The 24,521-nt window shown below is 33.0% G+C and overlaps 2 protein-coding genes across 45 annotated transcripts in view; both read right to left on the bottom strand.

Moving 5' to 3' along the window:
- LOC108742239 (longitudinals lacking protein, isoforms A/B/D/L) overlaps positions 1–24,521 on the bottom strand; it is a 124,524-nt gene that overhangs the window by 85,255 nt on the left and 14,748 nt on the right. The window contains exons 5-6 of one of the 44 annotated variants that reach the window (XM_018477363.2): positions 11,453–11,574; positions 10,557–10,662 (exon numbers count right to left, since the gene is read on the bottom strand). The exons of 29 other annotated variants lie outside the window; for them this stretch is intronic. In XM_018477363.2, coding sequence (XP_018332865.1) covers positions 10,573–10,662; positions 11,453–11,574 — 212 coding nt within the window. In that variant the 3' untranslated portion in view covers positions 10,557–10,572. Of the gene's footprint in view, positions 1–515; positions 970–5,620; positions 6,283–6,966; positions 7,472–7,934; positions 8,186–9,043; positions 9,292–9,521; positions 9,842–10,456; positions 10,663–11,323; positions 11,575–13,136; positions 13,691–16,215; positions 16,662–18,066; positions 18,444–20,483; positions 20,849–23,003; positions 23,450–23,844; positions 24,180–24,521 lie in introns of those variants that run through there. 14 more of the 44 variants (XM_018477339.2, XM_018477369.2, XM_018477338.2 and 11 more) reach the window with 14 other exon arrangements.
- On the bottom strand, positions 2,316–3,325 carry LOC108742242. Its single transcript, XM_018477375.1, has 2 exons — positions 3,110–3,325; positions 2,316–2,875 (listed from the first exon to the last, which is right to left on the bottom strand). The coding sequence occupies exons 1-2, from the start codon at positions 3,189–3,191 to the stop codon at positions 2,574–2,576; spliced, it is 384 nt and encodes a 127-aa protein (XP_018332877.1). The 5' UTR covers positions 3,192–3,325; the 3' UTR covers positions 2,316–2,573.

Raw genomic sequence — 24,521 nt, 5'->3', positions numbered from 1 at the left:
CGTAATTTATTGGTAGCCCCTAAAAGCCTTGTTTGGTATCTGCTGTAGTACAAACGACCACAAACTAAATTGGGCCCAAGGTTTATAAAAAGGCACAATGTGTTCGAAACTTTCGCGTTATATTGCTATAAAAAACGACATTAATTGTTCCTTTCTATTGCACAATGCTTAATGCCTGTGTTCTGAATAAACCAAAAATATTGCTTTACCCATTTTAACGTCGCGACGCAGTTTTTTAATAATCAGTTACAGTACGTTACAAACTATGTCTAATTTAACTAAAATATCCACAACTCATAAAATATTTTTCTGTAGGTAGTTGAATCTATACTCTGATATTTTTAAAGTAGCAGCTGAGGTAATAAAACTTGTCATCCAGTTACCGCCCTTTGCCTGCTACGGCACCATTCAAACGAAACAATTTGAAAGCTTTTGCAAAGATAGACACAGACTATCTTTCCATAACATTGCCACTAAAAATAAGGTTCGAATCGACCTCGACCACAGAAGCTAACGGATCTCTTGAAAGTTTTATTACCACAGTCGCTATTAGAGTATACACTTGTAATTTTTCTTTAACATCAGTTCCCTAGGACGAGGAAAGCTTCTGAGTTGGAGAATGAGAATTCGAGTGGTACTTTCGCACATGGACGCCCAAGTTTCCCTTTTGTTTGGTTTTGTATGGACACAGTACGCATTGGAACATGGGTTCTTTACCGCCACATTCGACTTGCTCGTGCCTTCTCATAGTCGATTTCCACCTGTACTTTTTACCGCAGTGACGGCACGCGAATTGCGAGTCTTTACTGTAACCGGGTCGAATAGTGTCATCGCTGAGGATCTGAAACTTTCTCATTAAACGATTTTTTGACGATTTAGTTGCACGCTTAGGCGTCGTTTCGCCAGTCAAAATGCTCTCGAGCAGGTAGCTATTTTCTGGTGGTATTATCTGATCCAATTCCAAAAATTCTGAAAATAGATTACGTTAGATAAACCAGCAAATAACTGTTTCTATTGTATCCCCCCACTGCAAAAACAGCACACCTGGTTTATTATTTACATGGCTCCTTAGAAATATGATTACATTTAATAATAAATAAATAAAATATTAAAAAAAAAAAAGAGAACTTAAATCTAAGTTAAAGTTTCGAGATTCCTAAACCTTCTACATACATTAACACTTTACACAATAAACTTTTTATCTCTAAACTACAGTTATTTTCCCATTTCACATGTAGAATGGAAGTTACACTGTTTTATTACAATTATAAAAACAATATTTTCGTAAAATTTCTTGGCATTAAGTATTTATGACCTGTCATCTAAAGCAATCTTGTGTTTGAGAATCATGTGTCTCTTCATGTTATCCTTTGTATTGGTTTTATATGGACAATTCGGCAGAATACATTTTAAAAAAGGAGCAATGCCACAAGTCCGTAGGTGACGCTTTTTGTAAGCTGGCAGGTATGAACCTTTACAGTTTTCACATTCTCGATATTCTGCAATAAAGGAAATGGATAAAATGTAAATTAACTAAAAATTAAACTTTCGATAGCAAATGCGAAGTGAAAAGTCTTGAATAATAAAAATATCCGTAGAAATAAATAACAACTTATTTTCATCAAACTTTTATTTCGATAACTCGACATTATTGTTTCTATCAACATCCACCATTCTTAAAAGTAACACAAAATGTAAACACACGCGTTTTTTCTTTTCGTACTTTGGATTTTAAAAATGTCCCAAGTCCCATTAATCAACGGTAAGACGTAAAATTAATAGGGTGTGTTCCTAAATATAACCCAAAATACTGGCCAGCGCTGATAACGCCATGAATCGACGCCATATTGTACTGGTGTGCCACCATATTGTACTGGTGAGACAAGTGTGAAGTTGTAGTAGGTATATCCAACAGGCGTGTGTGAATCAGACTTTGAGGAACTTTTTATTGTAAGAAACTTTAATACCTTTTGGGGCAAAAATGNAAAAGCTTTCGAAATGTGGTGTTACAGGCGAATGATGAGGATACCGTGGATAGAGAAAGTTATAAATGAAGAAGTATTAGAAAGGGTAAGAAAACAGAGGACTCTATGGAAGTCAATAAGAAATAGGAGAGATAGGTTAATAGGACACCTTCTCAGGCATGAAGGTTTAGTCAGAGACATATTAGAGGCAGAAACGGGAGTTAGGAAGGGTAGAGGTAGACTTTACTTACTTTAGATTACTGTTCGCAAATAGTAAAGGATGTTCTAGTTTTAGGGAAATCCGAAGGTTAGCTCAGGATAGGAAAGAGTGGAGGTACGTGTCCAACTAGTCTTAGGACTGACGACCTTATAATGTTGATCAATTAATTATTTATTGTTTAACAACATTTCACAGCCACTGCATCATCCTTAAATCTGTATTCACTTCATTTAAATGTAACAAAGTAAAACGCACAAAATTGTTTAGATATTATATTCGTTTCAATTTTCAATTTGACCATATTTACAAAAGAGGGCAGTAAATACACGAATTTGCACTAAATTGGTCTTACAGTCGTCCACCATTTGCAAATAATTGACGATTTTTTTTTATATTTTTTTCTTATTATCCACTTCCCAGAGGTTTTTCGGCTTCTTTTGCCGAAAAGATTCTTTCAAACAAAAGTCGACATGTTTCTGTAGTAAGTGCTGTTGGATATTCTCTTTGGTTTTCGATAGGAACAAACAATTCGGGACTGGACACGAAAACCGAACCGTATTTTCGTTTTCTTTTTTCGTATCGTCGCACAAATGCGTGCAAGGACTTCGACAAGAGCAAGGATACAAAATATTACTGACCATATTTTTTAAATCTTGGTGGGGCAAATCTCTTCGAGGATTCAATCCTGTAACTGTTGAAGAAGAACTAACTATTTTTATATCTCTTTCAAAGTACCTACTACTGATGTTTCTGTTAATCGACGCCAAGGAAGAGCAAAAATCAGAAACTGACGGAAACTTATAAACCAAACAAGTACAAAAATGTCAAATTACATGACATATATTATATTAAATGTAGAATACAGCTAGTAAAACTATGTTTCCGTAATGTATTTTCCAAAAATAAACAAATATAACAAACTTACGAACGGTTCCTCCCAAATACACCTCAGCGAGAAGTTTTAAAAACCACTGAACCATATGTACCATTTTTTGCAAAAAGGACATTATATGTGAATCAATCAAAAGGCACTCAAAATTTTGACAAGTGTAAAAAACGGTGCACAGAGTATATACATATGATATATTTAATTACCACAAAAGATAACAACATTTTCGTAGTTTGCAAAATCAATACTAGTTTTAGAATACAATTTATATTTATAAGTAATAATAGTAGCAACAAGTACCTATTTTTACAAAATATTATTATCACTGCTACATTTCAGAATTTACCAATTTACCTACCACCATATCATGAAGAAAGCAAAGACAAAGCAGGGTTACCATACCAGACCACTATAAAACAATTTTAGACACTCACACATACACACATACACACTCACGCACACACAGACACACATACACACAAAATCTACGGAAATTTTGGAAAAACTCAAGAATAAAAACATCATCTGGCAACCCCAAAACAGCACTATATCATTGAAAATGATTTAATACACAGTGGATTCCGCATATTAAATCATAATTAAAACTATAGGTCAACCCAAAACTAATTAAGTATACATTTACTTGTTAAGTTTATGGAAATAGCTTGTCGGACATTTTATCGTTGGGATGCTTCATCGGTTTCTAGTTGAATAAATTTATACAAGTAGACAAATTCATCTCGTTTTTCTTCATGGAACCTAGCAACGTGAAAATGCAAATTCTGCTTCTGCTTTACAGAATAAGTACAAAAGGGGCATTTGTAACGCATAAATTTTTTACAGTCAAGATTCGTATGTCTCCAACGGGAAGTTTGGTTTCCAAATTGTTTCTGACAATTCGAACACTTAAAAACTTGCTCGTCATCGGCACCTAAAAATTTCTATAAGTTTGTATCATAATACTCTACAGGCATATTGGCAAAGCGTTTTTACTATTTATTAAAAATTTCATCAAATATGTACACAATGCATAAATGGGTTAATTAATAAATAAAATACAACTTCAAAAACAATTATTTATTTTAAAATAAATTAAATCAGTATCTATCGTTGTCCTTGCGCCATAATTTCCATTTCACTCTTATGTTTTAAATTTACATGAACCCTTAGGTGACTTTCGTGTCTAAATTTTTTAAAACAGAATCCACACTCAAATTTCGATTCAAGTCCGCACTCATGCTTTAAGTGACGCGAGAGATCTACCATTTGGTCGTAGTAAATACCACACAAAAAACACTTGTACCGACCTCCAGAATCCACAAATCCTTGGATATCGGCACCTAGAAAAATGTAACGTTCTCAATTATATATTTGAACAGGTAAACAATAACAAAGCGCTGTCTTTAATAATTGAAAATTCTGTTTTAGTTTGAAAGAATTGTTAATCCCTATATTAACTGTTTCATATGGTTTTGAATAAAATAATAAAATTCCTGTAAAACACTACACTTTTAAACTATAATAATAATAAAAATAACNTTTTTTTAAATTAATGTTTGAATATTTCACCTTTACATAATAATACAACATATTTATACTATATACTTTATCATCAGTCAGACTTTTACAATAATGAAAAGAAAATAAGTATAAACAATAAATTATTGCATATGTACATAAAAACTGCATTTATTATTGCTGTTGTTGTTGTGTAAAATGTAAATGTCTGCAATGGGCATTAAGCATGTACCGTTGAAAAAAACGTTTGTGGCACAAGTTACACTGAAACTGTTTCTTCTTACCACATTCGTAGATTAAGTGACTGGACAGGTGACTTTTGTACTTATAACTTTTACTGCAACGAGAACAGAAAAAACGTTGAGCATTTCCCGGATTGCTACCTGAAAATCAATATCTGTCAATCGTTTGTTATTATCATCTACAAATACTATACTTTCAATGCAACCAAGGAAAAAAATTAATTGAACCATTTCAAATTACCCATTTATTGATACGAAAAAAATAACTTACAAAAATACTAGCGAAAACTATCGCACAATTAGTGTTAATTGACGGAAAAAGGGCACAGATCGTCACATGCGTACCTAACACATTAAGATGTCTGTAATCTAACATTTTGTTGTCTAAGGCAAAATAGTAAAATATAACAGGAACTTATAAGCGATCTAATAAATATTAATGTCTACGTCTCATGTGTTTATTGAGCATATATCGTTGAAAGAACCTCTTATGACACAGAATACACTGAAACTGTTCCTGCTTGCCACATTCATACCTTATATGACTGCTTAGATGACTTTTATGTTTGTAACTTTTGTTGCAATTGTAACAGTGATAGCGCTCATCAATAAACAGTCTATCCCATCCCACTCTACCTAAAAAATTATCTATATTATTCATTACTTAGAATAGATGTACGTAGTATTAAGTACACAAATAAAAATTTTGCTACAATAAAACATAGCCAAATATGTTTAAGAAAGCGTACAAATCGGAAACACATATTTTTGGTATTAAATCAATAAATAAGAAACATCCACCCATTTATTGATACAAAATTAATTTACAGAGATTTAATGGTTGCTAGGTATAAATTAATACATTCTAATTTTGTCATACTAATGAAATATAATAAGTAGGTATATGTAAACGTAAAGAAAACGACTTCTGACAGTACATTAAGTGCAGGCACATCGCATAGCGCGGCGAGCATTTATTCTGCTCGCCACACGGATTTTCGAGTGACTAATTAAAATACCAGACCGTAGACCTGCCCCACAGTGGGCGAATATTCCAACGGCGCATGGTACCGTTGTACTACTCGCCACATGTGTGGATGCATGAGCGGATTGCCGCGTGACTCTCAAAACAGGGTAAATTCTAGCTGCGATCGTAGCCACGCGCTCATAGCATATCTGCGACCATTAGGGTAACTCACACTGGACTCACTCTTTCTAATAATTAGACCAGAAAACCACAGATGATTCCGTCTTTTTAATAATTAGATACAAAATGGGTATGCCTATAGTGAGCATTCAGGGTGTATCTTTGATAAAATCTCTTCTGGCAAATTGAACATTGAAACTGCTTCTGTTTTCCACATTCGTAATTCAAGTGGCTTCTAAGGTGTCGCTTGTGTTTGTAATTTTTGTGACAATTCACGCAATAATACCGCTGATCTGACGAATCTAAAAAAGATAATGTATTAAAGGGAACAGAAGGAACGCTACAACAGCATATTTACCAATATAAGTTGCGTTCAAAAAATTAACTAATTTATATACAAATTTAATTACGAATTCTGCAATTATTTTTTTTCTTCACGTTTTGTCCTTGCAGATGTCATAATTGAAGTACTTGTTAATTATCGAAAGAAAAATAAAAGAAAACCCCTTTTTCATTTTATAATTTAAGAAAACTACAAACATACATTATCACTACACTTTAAATCAAAATCAATTCACAAGATGCACTACACAAAATTGTTACAAAATTAGGTTACATGAGAAAAATGTATTTATGATATATCGAAAAACAACAGAGCTCCTTCAACATTATTAGAGGTAGATTCAGACAAAAGGCTTGAGAATAATGTTTTGTCAATACGCATTAAGTAGCAATAAAATTTATGCTTCTATACTATAAAGTACCTTATAAATATCAAAATAATTATACGGGTAGATTTTTCGTATCAAAATTCTCTACAGTTTAATAATTTTCCGTTCAAGAATTTTAATAGGTATCTACCTATCCTTCAGGATAACACCATTTTGGCTTATGATAAAAATAAAACTATTGTAAAGGCAACATTAGATTATAAAATAAAGTGATTAACGTTAGTCGATCATAAAATTAAATAATGTTATTACTTTGGCTCATACAAGTAACTTCAATTTCAATTTAACAATGCCTTTACAATACGCAAACTGAAAGAAAAGCAATACATGTCTATTTATACCTATGTATTAAATAACCCTGTCCTACATCAATTATTTTAAACTGTCGACACGGAAACTGGACCTAATTTAGGTTTCTGTTCTCTAATTAAGTCATTGTTGGTATCGGACACATCGTCATGCTCTTGGAGATGTAGGCGCAACGCCATCTCATTTTTAAACGTGCAAGCACACGAAGGACATATATACACGTCTCCCTCGACTGCACAAACTGACAAATGCCTTTTCAAATGTTCCTTCCGTTTAAAAAGCTTCTGACAAGTGAAACACAAAAATCCCACGGATTTTTCGTCAAGCAGCAAACTGTGTTGCTCTTTTTGATGCCGAGTCAAATGGTCTCTTCTGGAGAAATGCTTTTGGCAGACGCCGCAAAAGTGCTTCATTCTCTTAGAATTCGAATTGTAGATATTGAACAGCAGTCCTGAAAATGCGTTACATTTTACCACAAAACGAAATAAAATTAACCAATAAAACACATGCAGCAAAAACAAAACACATCTACAAATTATTCTACACACACATATTTAAAGGAATTATGTCACCACTACTGACTAACATTTGTAATTAAGTGTTTTTTTTTCTGAGATGGCTTCTTCCAATTTTTCGTACTCATTTGTTTTTTTGTATAGTACATAATTTGTACTACCTACTGAAATTAAAATGAATTAAAAGCTCAATACGGACAAGGATATAAGAAAAAATATTAGGACATTCTGTAAAAATATATGCATATAATGAAACAACTAAAAGTATTGCTGCTGAGATTGTTTAATAAAATCGTCAATTTACAAAATATAAAATATTTATAGCTATCCCTTATATTATTCGTATCATATATAATTTATTTTAGTCCTCCAATTTTCCTAAAAGGTACCTAGGTAAGTATTAGTAGCGATTGCTTATTGTCTATAAGAAATGTTTTCGAAAATGGTATGTCTGTTTTTAATATGTTGCGCATAAACGTATTTGTGTTTTGTTATAAAGGGACAGAAGTCACATTTGAATTGTGGTGCCACCCCGCAAACATATTTCACATGTCTGCGAAGGTTGTCGGTACGTGTAAAAGTCCTTCCACATTTCACACAAAACTTATTACGATTGTCCATTATTTTCCATTGCCGTCTTCCCCGTTTACCTAAAACGTTTTCATAATTTTAATGGATTTTATTTTTGAATTTTACTTTTCAGAAAAATAAAATTCTACTACACCTTCCACATTCGTTAAACACGCAATTGCACTATTGTTACTAAATAATAAAAACTCCAATAATTTAATAAACAACTTTATTTATTTCATAAGCTGAAAATCAATTTACAATACTAAGTTACAACAATTTAATGCGCACTATACCATTATTATAATTCATTTACTTTCTGTAGCGATGTGACCTTTAGCTTGACCGGCGCAAAGTAGAAAAAAACAGCACTAGGCCAGAAAAGGAAGGAGACAACTCTCAACCGGTGAGGAGCGTACAATCCGTACAGTACTGCACGGAAAAATTGACCACTTTATCCACTAAAATTGCATTGCTCTAATGTACTGTTATTGGTACCAATCACTACTGAAAATATCAACGAGATGTTTGTTTATATTTAAAGACATATTAAAGGTTTTAACGCTTGTTTTCGACACGCACTACTATTCATGATTGAACAATACTTTTGCCAAGTACTGTACGAAAAAGTACCTTTAATGTACAAGAGTCGAGAGTATAATGTGATTTTTTCTCCCTACCTCCGATTTTGTCAGTGCGCATCCAAGACATTGGAAGGGGCACATCGCTAGAGAAAGTAAACGAAGTATACCTATATTCCAATTCAGATTTTGACAAAAGTGAAAAGCTAATATCTTAAACAGTTGTCGACTTAAAGGCTATATATAGAAAAAAAGAATGATCTAAAAACAAATTTACTATATTTATTTAAAATATAAAGTTTTAAGAACATTTCTCGTAAGTACTACGCAAATTAAGAGACTACATTTATGATAATTTAATAAAAAACAATATCATATACTTTTGTCGGGCGTTTCATTGGTCGCATTTGAATTGTAGTTATGAATTCTTCGCATATGTCGTTTTAAATTGTCTTTTCTTCTTGATGTCATAGAACAAAAACTGCACTTAAAACTGTGCTTTCCAGTGCATGCTCCTCTATGTCTACTAAATACATCCCTACTTTTGTATATTTTCCCACAAATGTCGCAACTGAATATGGGCTTCAATTCCTCCATCAGCATTCCTAAAAGCAGTAAACTTTAATAGGTACAAATACCTACAAACTGATTCGCGGCCAAAAGCCGTCGTTGGTTGGAGAGCACGTGTGACGAGCTTCTTCAGAAATACTTCCATCTCCTATACTGGATGTGGACTCTGAAGAAGTTCGCTACTCGTGCTAGCGAAACGTTAGGAAGCAACCCCAACCGAAGACACATTTATTTAGCATTATTTAGAGCAATTGAATCAAGCAAGTTTGCTTTACAGTTTACATTTATTAACATTTTTTAATACATCCGATTTCATAGATACATAGGTATATTAGGTTTCCCTTGTGTTTTATACTTCAAACATCTACTTCAATAAGTCGAGAGTAGACGCTAAATAAGAAAAGTTTTCGTAATGTTTATTAAAGTAATGCAATTTGAGATTATCCTTGCGCCTGGTCTTGTGGGAGCAGCCGGGAACAACACAAGGAAGTAATTCATTGGAGCAGTTATATTTCAAGTGTCTCTTCAAACTGATCGTCGAATTGTAGCATTTCCCGCATTGATGACACTTAAAAGGGTCCACATCTAAAATTAAGATGAATGTATCTTTCAAAAATGACCCCTAATCGTAAATAAAGTTCTAACAATTTTAATTGCTCAACTTTATTTCAGCATGCGACCTTTGATTCAATTTGTAATGAAGTATATTATGTCGTAAAAGTAATTTATTAATGCAGTAAAACTGTAATACAGAAAATTGTAAGGTATAGTTATTACTGAAGTATCTTAAAATAATACATTGCTGTTGCAAGTATAAATAAATTTAGTAAATTTTATTACGTTAGTTAAAACTAGTGATGTAAAATTATCGATAATACCAATAGGACCTTTACAGTATCGATTTATTGCCTACGTCAATTTAAAAGACGATACATTGTGGGAAAAAAATACTTAACATTACGTATACAACTACATGCCTGTGACATATTTGATAATGATTTAAATAAATAAAATATTAAAAAAAAAAAAGAGAACTTAAATCTAAGTTAAAGTTTCGAGATTCCTAAACCTTCTACATACATTAACACTTTACACAATAAACTTTTTATCTCTAAACTACAGTTATTTTCCCATTTCACATGTAGAATGGAAGTTACACTGTTTTATTACAATTATAAAAACAATATTTTCGTAAAATTTCTTGGCATTAAGTATTTATGACCTGTCATCTAAAGCAATCTTGTGTTTGAGAATCATGTGTCTCTTCATGTTATCCTTTGTATTGGTTTTATATGGACAATTCGGCAGAATACATTTTAAAAAAGGAGCAATGCCACAAGTCCGTAGGTGACGCTTTTTGTAAGCTGGCAGGTATGAACCTTTACAGTTTTCACATTCTCGATATTCTGCAATAAAGGAAATGGATAAAATGTAAATTAACTAAAAATTAAACTTTCGATAGCAAATGCGAAGTGAAAAGTCTTGAATAATAAAAATATCCGTAGAAATAAATAACAACTTATTTTCATCAAACTTTTATTTCGATAACTCGACATTATTGTTTCTATCAACATCCACCATTCTTAAAAGTAACACAAAATGTAAACACACGCGTTTTTTCTTTTCGTACTTTGGATTTTAAAAATGTCCCAAGTCCCATTAATCAACGGTAAGACGTAAAATTAATAGGGTGTGTTCCTAAATATAACCCAAAATACTGGCCAGCGCTGATAACGCCATGAATCGACGCCATATTGTACTGGTGTGCCACCATATTGTACTGGTGAGACAAGTGTGAAGTTGTAGTAGGTATATCCAACAGGCGTGTGTGAATCAGACTTTGAGGAACTTTTTATTGTAAGAAACTTTAATACCTTTTGGGGCAAAAATGTTGTAAACGAGCACCAACACTATTCTCATTATGGCGTCAATTTGACCACAACGCACTGGCCAGTATATTTGGGAACGAATCAACAGTATGGCGTCGATTCATGACGTCATCATTGCTGGCCAGTATGCTGGATTATATTTCGGAACACACCAATAGTTTCTTATTTTAATTCTGTAGGTATTAAGTTACATTTACAATTTACTATTTGTGGCATTCGACAGATGATACATTTCTGTCGATTTTTGTTTTGATAATTTCGGGTACTCAATTTTATTCGCCATTCTGTACAATGTGGTCCTAGGTACCTTAAAAGTGTCTGAAGCCTTCTTATAGCCCATAACATTGCCACGAATCGCATTAATGGCTAACATCATATCCCACTCGTTCCAACATCTCCTTCTTCTGGCATCGTTTACGGGAGGAATGTCTAAAATATTATCCAGTTATATGGGATTTCAGTTTCGTTAAAATTGCAAAAACTCATTCTCGGTTAATTTTTTACACAAGACACTGTAAGGAATAATGAGATAACTTTTGTGAAACAGGATTTTGATTTTTAATTTATAAACACAAATATGCTAATATAAAAATAAATATCAACTACAAAAATAGGGGTAATTGAAAGTATTACATAAATAGAAAATATGATTCAGTCTTATACGAGATTCGATAGGTAACAAAATTAAGTCCTTTTAAGTAAACAATACAAACAATACATTATAAGTACAATTGTATATTTAGTTTTCTAGCACAAGTTTTTTTCTGTCCTTTTTCAGGCCAAGATGTTTCGTTTTTTCATGTACACTAAGATCATACTTATGTTTAAACCGGCGATTACAACTCTCGCAGACATATTTCGGTTCTTTGCCGCATTCGAACTTGATGTGTCTGGTGAGAGAATGTTTCAGCCGGTACGTTTTTGTGCATTTGGGACACATGAACAACTCGGTCAATGCTGCGCTGCGCATGTTTTCTAAAAAGTCCAAAAGCACTTTCTTTTTCGGTTTCACGTATATATTTTCTTGGTCGGTTTCGGATGAAAATGAATCTACAAACGAAGAAAATAAAAAAAAAAATTGGAAAACTGATTTTCTATTGCATCCAGTCGACGCTATATCACAAACACTACACTATAGATGTATAAATACACTACGCACAACAATCCAAAAACTGCTTCAGAATATTTTTAACATTGGCACTCCATGCTTGAAAAAAATATCTACGACCTAAATACTTCATAAATAACATTATCGTGAGATTCCACGTACGATATCTAAATTGCGATGGGAGATTAATTTTAATGAAAAGTTTTTGTCTATTATCAGCGCTTCCAAAATTGAAGTGTTATTGGGGTTGTCGTAAAAGAGGAAGAAAATTAAATAGAACAACAGGGAATACCGAAAAACTATGAAATTACTAAAATTTAGGAAGTCAGATAAGTCAGGATGGAAGGAGTAGTAGGGATATAAAGCAGAGAGTCGTGTCGCCTTTAATAAAAAAGTCACTTCTATGCTAGCGAACGGTTAATTTAGAAATTCGAAAAAGGTTGTTAAAGGTGTATGTTTGGAGCACGGCGTTGTACGGGTGCGAAACATGGACAGTGGGAGCGGCGGAAAAGAAAAGGTTAGAAGCGTTCGAAATGTGGTGTTATAGGCGGATGATGAGGATATCGTGGGTAGAAAAGTTTAGAAATGAAGAGGTATTGAAAAGAATAGGAGAACAGAGGACTCTATGGAAATCAATAAAAAATAGGCGAGATAGGTTGGTAGGACACCTTCTTAGGCATGAAGGTCTAGTCAGAGACATATTAGAGCCAGGGTAGAGGTAGACCTATATTAGATTACTATTCGCAAATAGTTAAGGATGTGGGCTGTTCTAGTTTTAGGGAAATGCGAAGTTTAGCTCAGGGTGGGAAAGAGTGGAGGTACGTATCCAACCAGTCTTAGGACTGACGACTTTATGATGATGACTAAAATTTAAACAAATAAAAATAGACAAATGCGTTTTCTATTAATTACTTCAAGATAGAAATACACTAACGTACATGATTGGAAATTACCTACACATTTTATTCTACCATGAAGTTACATTATTTTAGGTACATTCCTTATGAGTAATTTTGTGGTCATCAACCCTTGCCCGATCGGAATGTCGAAAGCTACACCAAGTGCATTCAAACATGGAATTTGTACCAACGATTTTCTTTTGGTTTTTAATATCGCTTGGGTTTTTAACTGCTTTTGGTACAAAATCCTTTACGACATTTATTTGGTAACTTGGAGCTGCAGCTTTTTGTAAACCGTCGGAATTTCTCATTTGATTAAAATACTTCTGCCTTTCCAGCGATACAACTGTACTGGGTCTGTAGCATCCCTGCGTGCCCAGTTTTAAATTGCGGTTGTACATGTCCATTTTAATAAGAGAATTGTGAGACGTCAATTTTACATAACAAGGGACTTGCTTGACCTTCTTATCGTTAATCCGGTCATTCTTGATTTTGTCTGAAGAAGGATCACCACATGTGTCCACGATTTTGTTTTTTCCTAAAATTTTATAAAATCAATGAATCGATAAAAAGGATTCTTACATTGTATAAAAATAAGGTTTGTATTAGGTATTAAAACTGCAGTAAATTTTATAATATTTAAGCAGCAAATGTTAACAATAACAATCAATTTGCTTAAGGATTCTGGGCTAGCACTACTAATCGAATTAGTCAAACTAATTATTGGATGAAGCCTCTTCCTTAGACCTGTTAGTCTGCGAGAAAATACACCGAAAACTAGCGATGGGGAATCCCCCGTTAAGTTCGAGAAGCGCTCACACAAATTGATTGATCTCAGTATTGTCAACCATTTAGATAAGTTTTTATTTTATAACATACGTCAAAATTTCCATTACTTTCAATAGGGGCCTAGAGCCTTTCATATAAATGTGGCCCTGGACTGCGGAATCTTAAATATTCCATTCAATATTCGTTCTTCTTTAACAAATCCAGTATTTATTTGTGTTATAACACTTAGAATTAACCTTAAAAAATCCAGATTTTACTTCTGAATTTAATGTGAACGCACAACTTCATTGGACAGACAGCAATTTAACGAAAACAAAGATCAATAAATTTTAAAATTTTATTTTAGATACCTATATAAATCTATTTCACTGTTTACAATAAAAAAAAATATATACGTATAAAAGCTGGTATCAAATATTGGGGTAAAAAAAGCGCGGCAAATAAACTATTACTAGAGGTATATGATGTTTAAAACAAGGTTAACTTAAAAACATTACCTAAATATCGATCTGTAAGGAACTTCAAACTGCATACTACATCGAAGATCACATATAAAAATTGAGTATTGTTAAATGAGTCGGCATGGATATTTGATATTTCCTCCACAAAATACCCGTCACCTTATGTAACAAATAGTGTATTATATATAATGTATATGTATTTGTATATGTATATAAAAAGAAGCAATGGAAAAAAAACAGTCTTCCACCACTGTACATAGTATATATATAACATATTAATAGTAAATCCTGATTCATGTCTCTAACTATAAGAAGGCAGTAGAATATTATGAGAGAGTAACTGATGATGATGGTGATGCAGTCATACTACGAGACACGAGACACGGTATTGATTAGGTAATCATTAAAATATGGCCAAAACAAATTCATTTCACTTTCTGTCATCGTAAATCACAGACGATGTTCACCACAATATTTTTTCGCTATAAAATTTAATAAAAGTATGACTGCAATATTTACAATTAATTACTTAATCTAGATTAAAACTTAAAGGTATAATCAATAAATTGTATAGGTAAATAGATGTAAAAATCGTCTTTCTTTTTGTTGTTTTTTTTTTTTAAAACTCGATCGAAAAAATAGTTACTTCCTTAGGAAACTACTTATGCTACCAAAGGAACATTTATTTCATCTAAGGCACAATTTTATTGGGCATTACGGTTAAACGTAGTGTGTACGTGAAAAACATGAAAAACATTTTAATTTTTCATACACCTTTTATACGCCTTGTTGGAATTACGTTTTCTTTATTAGTTTATTCGTCACGTCAAAGTTAGTGTTATCATTATCAACTGTGTTATTTGTCCTTCATGGACAAAAGTATACATAAATATATATTTGTTGCCCTAAAATTACAATAATAATAATAATAATAGTAACATCTCTAATTACATTTTCTAACTATTCAATATAGAAAAAATATCACAAGTTTCGTATCATCTTGTTTTAACGTGGTAAGGCATTTTTACTTAATATCAAAATGCAATATTTACCAAAAATTGTGTTTCTAAACATTCGAAAAAGCTTTTAATAGAAGATAATGTATGAGAATTGATGAAACGTAAGTATAAAAAAGACTTAAAAGCGCAAAAAAAGTTATGCTGCTAACATTTGACTTCACAAGTTTAATAATGTTTCCAAAATAGTATTTTCCTTTCGTATATAAATACTAAAATCTAAAAAAAAAATAGTAGAAAATGAGATCTTATAGATTTCCAGACGAAATCTATCGATTACGTATCTGTATAAAAAGTTAGTTAAAATTAATGGTCTCCAAATGATGTTATACATATCAGTCTAATAATTGAAAAAGGTGTATTATCCGCCCATATAAAAATATGACAAATTAGTAGGATGTTTGTAAAACATGGATACGCTAAAAAGCAATTATCAAGTAGAAGTGTTTCAAAATGTCCTTTCGAAATGCGCGAGGAACGAACGCTTTAAAAGCACTCATTTCGCTGTTGGCCCACGAAATTCTGAATTACCTCTACCAATAACAGCCTCTAAAAATTCAAACGATGTCGTAGCCCGTACAAGAAATATTAAGATTCTGCAGTAAATTATAGAATATCATCAGTTTAAGCTAAGCGTTCAAAAATTACACGTACGTATGTATAAAATGTATTGTTTTTTGAGTATTAGCATTACCTGAGGAAAGATAAGGTTATCTTTGTGTAAATGGAACCTTATATTACATATTATGATTGATTAGGTATCATTATAAAACAAAAATAGGGACGACGTTTTTTTTTTCCTGTATTGCAAATCACTCAGCTTCGGGATTTTCATTTTTAACATTACATTCCATCTTAACGGCCGAATAATCAATCTCTTTATGCATCCTTTCCATGTGTCTAGCCATGTGCATCTTTTGTTTGGCTTTATAAATGCAATAAGGGCATTTGAACTGAGGCTCTTTGCCGCACTCCCACTTCTGGTGATTCCTGAGGGAGCTTTTCAGTTTATACGTGCGTCCGCAATCGGGACAATCGAAACCGCCAACGCCTCCCCCCTGTTCAGAAGCCAGCCGATTTACATTCCTGGGCGATTTGCTGGCAGGAGTGATGGTGAGATCTAACGAAGAACGACCGACTGATTGTAACATTGTCTTTCTCAACGTTTCCCGCATTAAGAACATCGGAAGCGTCAAATGAGTGGGCCATTGTTGCCAAGGGCGATTGATTCTTAGATCTTGAGCTGGAATGAAAACTACAGTCAGTACCGGCACAAATCGACGAAAAGAAATGAAGTAGAATGCGAAGAAGCAAAACAAAGAGAGCATAATTTCATCTATTATTATTATTATTATTATTATTCATACACCATCACCACCAGGCATCCGATATACACAAAATTATACAATGAAAGGTTTCGTCACATAGTAGCCGTCTTCGTCACTACGTTTCATATAAACACACTCGACAAATGCGACAATTCACTGCGTTTAAGTAGATATCTGGGTAGAACTACTGTATTATCAATATTTATTTTTTTTTTCAAAACCGAACATTTACTCAACAGTTGCCATTGGCCGATGAGAAAACGATTAAGAATGAAACACACCAAGTTTTAGTGAATGTTACTTCTTTAATTTTTTCATTAACATTCATTAATAAATACCAGCAATGCATTATTAAAAACTTTAATTCGCAACTCAAGTACTCTTTTTACGGGGAGTCCCAGCTCGTCGGCAAATCAGTTTGCCCACAAGCTGGCAGCCACTTTGCTAACATTTCAGTTCATTTGGTTTTCTTCTTTACCACCACGTTGTCTTTCGGTGGATGATTGTGTTCTGCTGTCGGTTTCAATGAACCGTTATGTCTGAAAATTGCACGGCCGCGGCAATTTTCTTTTTGGCATTTATAATAATAATTCGAACCACGCTTCCTATCGATTCTATATATATATTTACCAAACACCAACAACCTTCCACCACGATCCGATTTCAGAAATTCAAAATCCAGCTCGTTTCCACAGTGTATTTCTACAAAATTTACAATTAATGTAATTAAAAACCGACACATTACAGAAAAATATCTTTTTTACCTACTTTGATGATTTTTCACTTGAAAAGTCTTAAAGTAAATCTTATTGTTAATGGAAAAAGTTCGTTTTTTTTTTAAGGGAAATTTTGAAAATCCTGGTGGCAAGTTGCCCAATCAACGAAGTGGTTGTCATTGAAGTATTTATCGATAACTGCAGTAATATTAAACAATATGGAACATCGCCGAAAAAAATTATACATCAAATTTTCTATTTTAATTTATTTAAGGGTAACACTGAAAAATTACTGTATAAGTACTTACGTTAAGAATAAAAGTAATTAAATATGAATATAAAATATGTCAAAATAAATGCACAGCAAGAAAATGAAAATCACTTGATTCTTATTTATATACTAACATATTTGTAAATACAATTAATTTTGGATTTTAGGTAGGTACTTCCCATGCATAGAAAAAAACATTTCAATAAAAAAATTAGAAACAATCTAAGAAACATTATTTTTATTACGTGTCAATTACAATAAAACAATTATTTGAAATGTTACGCGTCTTTAACAGTTATCAAAAATAATTCTATACGAATTAATTCAAAAAGGCACATTCGTGTGTATTTAACTGGTCAGTTTAATAATATCTTTTTTAAGAAAAAATTCTGGATTGTTCTCTTCCAGAAGCCCTATTTGTTCCTTATGCTGCCTCTGAATATGGCGCATCTGGTGCGCTTTACGTTTACATTTTTGAGGACAGAAAGGACACTGAAATTGGGGTTCAATTCCGCATTCATAAGTCAGATGTCTTTTCAAAGAATCTTTTCTGTTATATTTTCTACCGCAAGTTAGACAAGGAAATGTCCCCCGCAGCCTTTTTCCCGACGATTTCCTTTTTCTGCAACACCTTTGCACCGTCTTTGTCTTCTCGAAACCAGCAAAATCCAACTGGTCATCTTCAACTACTTCTAATTGCAACGGTATATCTGCAACATGTATGCCATTAGGAATTTTTAAACAAAGTACATACGTACTGTACTGTTAAATGCACCAAACAAACAGAATTTCCTTACCTTCACGAAATAGTTACACCTTTAAACGATACAATGTACTAGTACATATACTAAAAAAACTAAACTACCTACAGTAATAAGTTGGATATGGTAAAGAATTGTTAAGTTACCATAAAGCAAAGAAATAGTAAAACGAATCGTACGGAAATAAATAAACAAATGGGCGCCCAAATGATAAGAAGATGATTTCATAATTTCTCTATTTACGAAAGAGTACTCTCAAAACAAAAAGCAAAACAGTGATATAAAAATTTATTAATTGCACTTTGATACAGCTCTGTAACATGACAATTTAACATCAAAAACAGTAATTCAGAAGGCACTTTTTTAACATAATTATATAAAATATGTATATATAGGTAAATATAGTACATTATTCCTATTAATTGTATAAAATAACTAGATACTTCTATAACAATACATATAAAACTGGCAGTGCACCACTTACTAGGTACTATTAACAATTTATTTTTAATAAACTACAATCAATAATATATAAATCAGAAATATTGCAAAATATTCAAACTAAAACCTTATTCGTATGTATCTAAACAACTGTACGATGTACACATTCATAAAGGGAATAAAAAAGAAAATCCCGACTCAGGGACTACAAAAACTTATTGGTAAAGGTCCAGATGATGGCCCCCACCACCGAAGGGGGGGATCGAAAGACGAGGTCTCCCCGACCACTCTACCATAAAAAGTTCTTGGCGGTCTCACGTCCATAAAAAGTTATAGGGGTCCAAAGTTAATAAATATGCCATTTTTTATACATTTCTAGACATGTAAATATTTATATAGTCATTCTTAAACAATATTCAAAGGTAAAACTTATGAAAAATACATAAAAATATTGAGAAAGTTATACAAAACATTATTTAAATATCTTTATCAATAGGGTAGGTTAGGTTAGGTTCGGCTAGGTTATCGGGATTTGTTCAAGTGACCACCCTCTTCCGATCCCCCACCTCCACCCGCTTGAAAACATTTTTTCTATTGAATTTTATTTGAATTATAGTGTATGAATATTGTCTAAATAATCAACTTTCAACCCCCATAACTTTTATGGGGGTGAGACCGCCGCAAATTTTTTATGGGGTTTTACTCAGGTGACCACCCTCTTTCGATCCCCCCTACCCCCACCCCCATAACTTTTTATGGAGGTGAGACCGCCACGAACTTTTTACGATACAGTGGTGGGGGAGACCTCCCCTTTCGATAATCTAGACATTTACCAAACTTATTGATTGAAAACTTTATGGTACCATTAGGAAGTTACTCCAAAAGGAATTTTGAGGGTTTCAACGGAGACCGAATGGCCGTTTCTCATAAGAATCATTTATCGATATCCTCGAAATTTTTATAATAAAAGTAAAGCTGCACACACAAAAAGCTAGAGAAAAATTTAGATCAAAAACCCCACGGGCTTTCAAGCAATAAAATATTCGATATTATAAAACCATATATATCACAGTCGTCTATTGCAGCATCTAAACCACCTAAAATAATTTGAAACATACTGAAATACTTTTTTTACAAACCCCTTTCTAATACATATATGTATAAAAATTTCATAAAAATCTGATTTCTAACGAGCGAACAATCAATAACTTTAATTGGTCAATGTTATTAAATTTTGGCTGTACAAAATTACAGCAGCATACGCCATCTACTGATATTTAGTGCTAACTGAAGTATTTCAAATGTTACACAAGGGCCTTACTAAGGTATCTACTTGCCCAATTGAATCGACCATGCAGTTTATGTACGTAAAAGACACAAATTAAAGTCAATTATTTATTGAAACAATCGCGACTTCTATCTTAGACATTCGATCTCATTAGCACGCCACAATCCACCGATGCCTTATAACACAAAAACTTCAACCGTTCTTATTCAAAATCATCGTCATGAAAAGTATTAAATATATTAATCTATAAATAACGAATATAACCATACTATTTACTACGAATCGAGAGTTTCGGAAGACCAGTGATGTTTTCGTATGTGAACGTTCAAGTTTCCTTTCTGTCTAGCACTGTAAGGACAAAATGGGCAATGAAAGCTTGGTAGTTTTCCACCACACTCGACCATTTCGTGTCGTAATAAAGTAGATTTCCATCGATAGCGTTTCCCACAATGTTTACAAGCGAATTGGGAGTCACAACTGTAACCAGGTCGAACCTGCGTCCCGACTATTTTAAACTTTCTCATATACTTGCTTCCTGATCCGCTTTTATCAGAACTCAATGGCTTTTTTAACAACGAAATCAGAGTCGAATTCGGTTCGTTATTTGATGAGCTGCTGTTAGAATCTGAAAACGCAATACAACATTTCGTCAACACATTACAAAATTTCCATTCTCGTGCATGTTAACATTATACGAAAGAAAAGCCGCTTTTCAGATTTTCATTTGCCTGTGAACCGATTTGAATAAATAAAACCTTCACCAAGTAGCTTCTTGAAGCCACAATTAATTATTATAACTGAAGATACGCAATATGTTTGCTTCAAAATACTGCAATATTAATACTGATATAAATATTTGTGTACTATTTTAAAAATAGAAAAGTACTTTTTGTCCAAGTAATTGCCAACTCCATTAGTTATATTTGACCGACTTAATCTCAAAAATATCTTTGTGCTATTTTTATCATTGGCTTGGTTCATTTTGAGAGAAATGTTTATGTAGCAGGTTTATTTTTTAAATTTTAGTTTTAGACACTCCTCATTCTTAAACACAAAGCGGAGATAGCAAAATAGCACAGCACACACAGCATCAAGTACTAATTTAAACACGTGTAATTAGCAAAAAAAATATATTATTAATTTTTTTAATAATACTTTATTGTATCCACAACAACAAATTACATAAATATTACATTATACAACGATTATATTTCCATGCTTGTTCTTCACATGATTAGTCACTTCATTTCGACGATAATTCTTATATTTGCACAATGGACAACTGAACTGGGGTTCTTTCCCGCACTCGACGTTTATATGACGTAAAAGGTTTCTACCGGCACTGTAAACTTTATCACAATTTGGACACTCGAAGCCATTGGCTGTCCGATACTCCGTAGCATTCGAGAATTTCTTTCTGCTAGGACTCTTGGCTTTTTTACTGTTATCACATACGTTCTCCTCTTCTAGGGATATCAAAGTGTCTGTTTCGGATATTAACGGGGGAACTACGTCGTACCCCTCAGGATAAATCACTTGTATCGTCCACTGCCCTGCCTCGTCCACATACGTGTGTTGAAGATCATCAGAATCGTTCTGAAGAAGATCCACGTCGTTGATGACTTCTGCAAAGTTTACACGAATGTATTCGAAACATAAGTGTTTCATTTAATGATGACATTAAACCAATTTGAACAAGAGCGGACATTAAATTAACATGACGAGCAGCTTTGGTTTTCATAAAATGCAATCTTTCAATTGTAGTTATAGATAAAGTATGAAACAACTACAAATGAAAAATTAATGCAACGCTCATCACCCTATCCACTAATATTGTGTATCACTGACGCCGATAAGGAGATATAACACTATCGGATTCGGAATTGTCCCGTTCTTCGTAAATAAAAATAAATACATATAAGAAGGAAACAAATAAAATCTTTAATACCCTGTAATAACAGTAACATCAATAAAGTACAACAACAACAACAAGAGAAACAATAAATAAATAACAATAATTACAAGTAGGCCGAAATTACTGTAAACATTTAGCAACATCAACCGGACAATGTTCTGTCAACGAAATCGAATGCAAAGCTCTGAGGTGACTGAGTAATCTGTGTTTATGAATAAACATTTGACCACACACCGCGCACCTCAAACTTGGAACTTTACCACATTCTAATTTCAAGTGTCTTTTCAACGTGTATTTTGCCTTGTATCGTTTTGGGCAATTGGGACATGTGTAAAACTGATCCGGATAAAATAGGTCGCGTTTTGAACCCAAAAAGAGCTTTCTGTAACAAAACGGGTCAACACTATCTTTGAAATCGATCCCAATCAGATTGCTGCAACCTAAAATATAAACAAACACAGTATTAATTATTAATTGATCTTAATTAAAACGGTGAAACTAAAAAGAAATATGAAGATGAATGCACCTACCAAATGATAGCATATTCCTGAAATTTAACAATTTAAGACAAAAACATAAAAGCAAAACGTTACTTGACGACATAAGTACTTTTCGTTTTAAGAAAACCATTTCGATATATTATATTAAAGGTTTTATTGTTCTTATATAAGTACATTCAGAAGAAAACTCCTTTAAAACAAAATTACTTTAGACACGCACACCAACCAACACATCAGAAAATGACNAGATAGCAAAATAGCACAGCACACACAGCATCAAGTACTAATTTAAACACGTGTAATTAGCAAAAAAAATATATTATTAATTTTTTTAATAATACTTTATTGTATCCACAACAACAAATTACATAAATATTACATTATACAACGATTATATTTCCATGCTTGTTCTTCACATGATTAGTCACTTCATTTCGACGATAATTCTTATATTTGCACAATGGACAACTGAACTGGGGTTCTTTCCCGCACTCGACGTTTATATGACGTAAAAGGTTTCTACCGGCACTGTAAACTTTATCACAATTTGGACACTCGAAGCCATTGGCTGTCCGATACTCCGTAGCATTCGAGAATTTCTTTCTGCTAGGACTCTTGGCTTTTTTACTGTTATCACATACGTTCTCCTCTTCTAGGGATATCAAAGTGTCTGTTTCGGATATTAACGGGGGAACTACGTCGTACCCCTCAGGATAAATCACTTGTATCGTCCACTGCCCTGCCTCGTCCACATACGTGTGTTGAAGATCATCAGAATCGTTCTGAAGAAGATCCACGTCGTTGATGACTTCTGCAAAGTTTACACGAATGTATTCGAAACATAAGTGTTTCATTTAATGATGACATTAAACCAATTTGAACAAGAGCGGACATTAAATTAACATGACGAGCAGCTTTGGTTTTCATAAAATGCAATCTTTCAATTGTAGTTATAGATAAAGTATGAAACAACTACAAATGAAAAATTAATGCAACGCTCATCACCCTATCCACTAATATTGTGTATCACTGACGCCGATAAGGAGATATAACACTATCGGATTCGGAATTGTCCCGTTCTTCGTAAATAAAAATAAATACATATAAGAAGGAAACAAATAAAATCTTTAATACCCTGTAATAACAGTAACATCAATAAAGTACAACAACAACAACAAGAGAAACAATAAATAAATAACAATAATTACAAGTAGGCCGAAATTACTGTAAACATTTAGCAACATCAACCGGACAATGTTCTGTCAACGAAATCGAATGCAAAGCTCTGAGGTGACTGAGTAATCTGTGTTTATGAATAAACATTTGACCACACACCGCGCACCTCAAACTTGGAACTTTACCACATTCTAATTTCAAGTGTCTTTTCAACGTGTATTTTGCCTTGTATCGTTTTGGGCAATTGGGACATGTGTAAAACTGATCCGGATAAAATAGGTCGCGTTTTGAACCCAAAAAGAGCTTTCTGTAACAAAACGGGTCAACACTATCTTTGAAATCGATCCCAATCAGATTGCTGCAACCTAAAATATAAACAAACACAGTATTAATTATTAATTGATCTTAATTAAAACGGTGAAACTAAAAAGAAATATGAAGATGAATGCACCTACCAAATGATAGCATATTCCTGAAATTTAACAATTTAAGACAAAAACATAAAAGCAAAACGTTACTTGACGACATAAGTACTTTTCGTTTTAAGAAAACCATTTCGATATATTATATTAAAGGTTTTATTGTTCTTATATAAGTACATTCAGAAGAAAACTCCTTTAAAACAAAATTACTTTAGACACGCACACCAACCAACACATCAGAAAATGACATTTCTGAGGTAGAAACAAAAGAGCTACGCAATAAAA

The sequence above is a fragment of the Agrilus planipennis genome, unplaced genomic scaffold (genome assembly GCF_000699045.2).
Source record: "Agrilus planipennis isolate EAB-ADULT unplaced genomic scaffold, Apla_2.0 scaffold317, whole genome shotgun sequence".
Lineage (NCBI taxonomy): Eukaryota > Metazoa > Arthropoda > Insecta > Coleoptera > Buprestidae > Agrilus > Agrilus planipennis.
The sequence above is the reverse complement of the archived record's forward strand: the minus strand, read 5'-3'. Positions and strand labels throughout refer to the sequence as shown.

Bases quoted from the DNA above. Each gene is read 5' to 3' on its own strand.
- LOC108742242 (XM_018477375.1), bottom strand. From the start codon at position 3,191: ATGTCCTTTTTGCAAAAAATGGTACATATGGTTCAGTGGTTTTTAAAA. The intron at 2,876-3,109 runs GTAAGTTTGTTA...CTTCTTCAACAG, and splicing joins GTATTTGGGAGGAACCGTTC to TTACAGGATTGAATCCTCGA.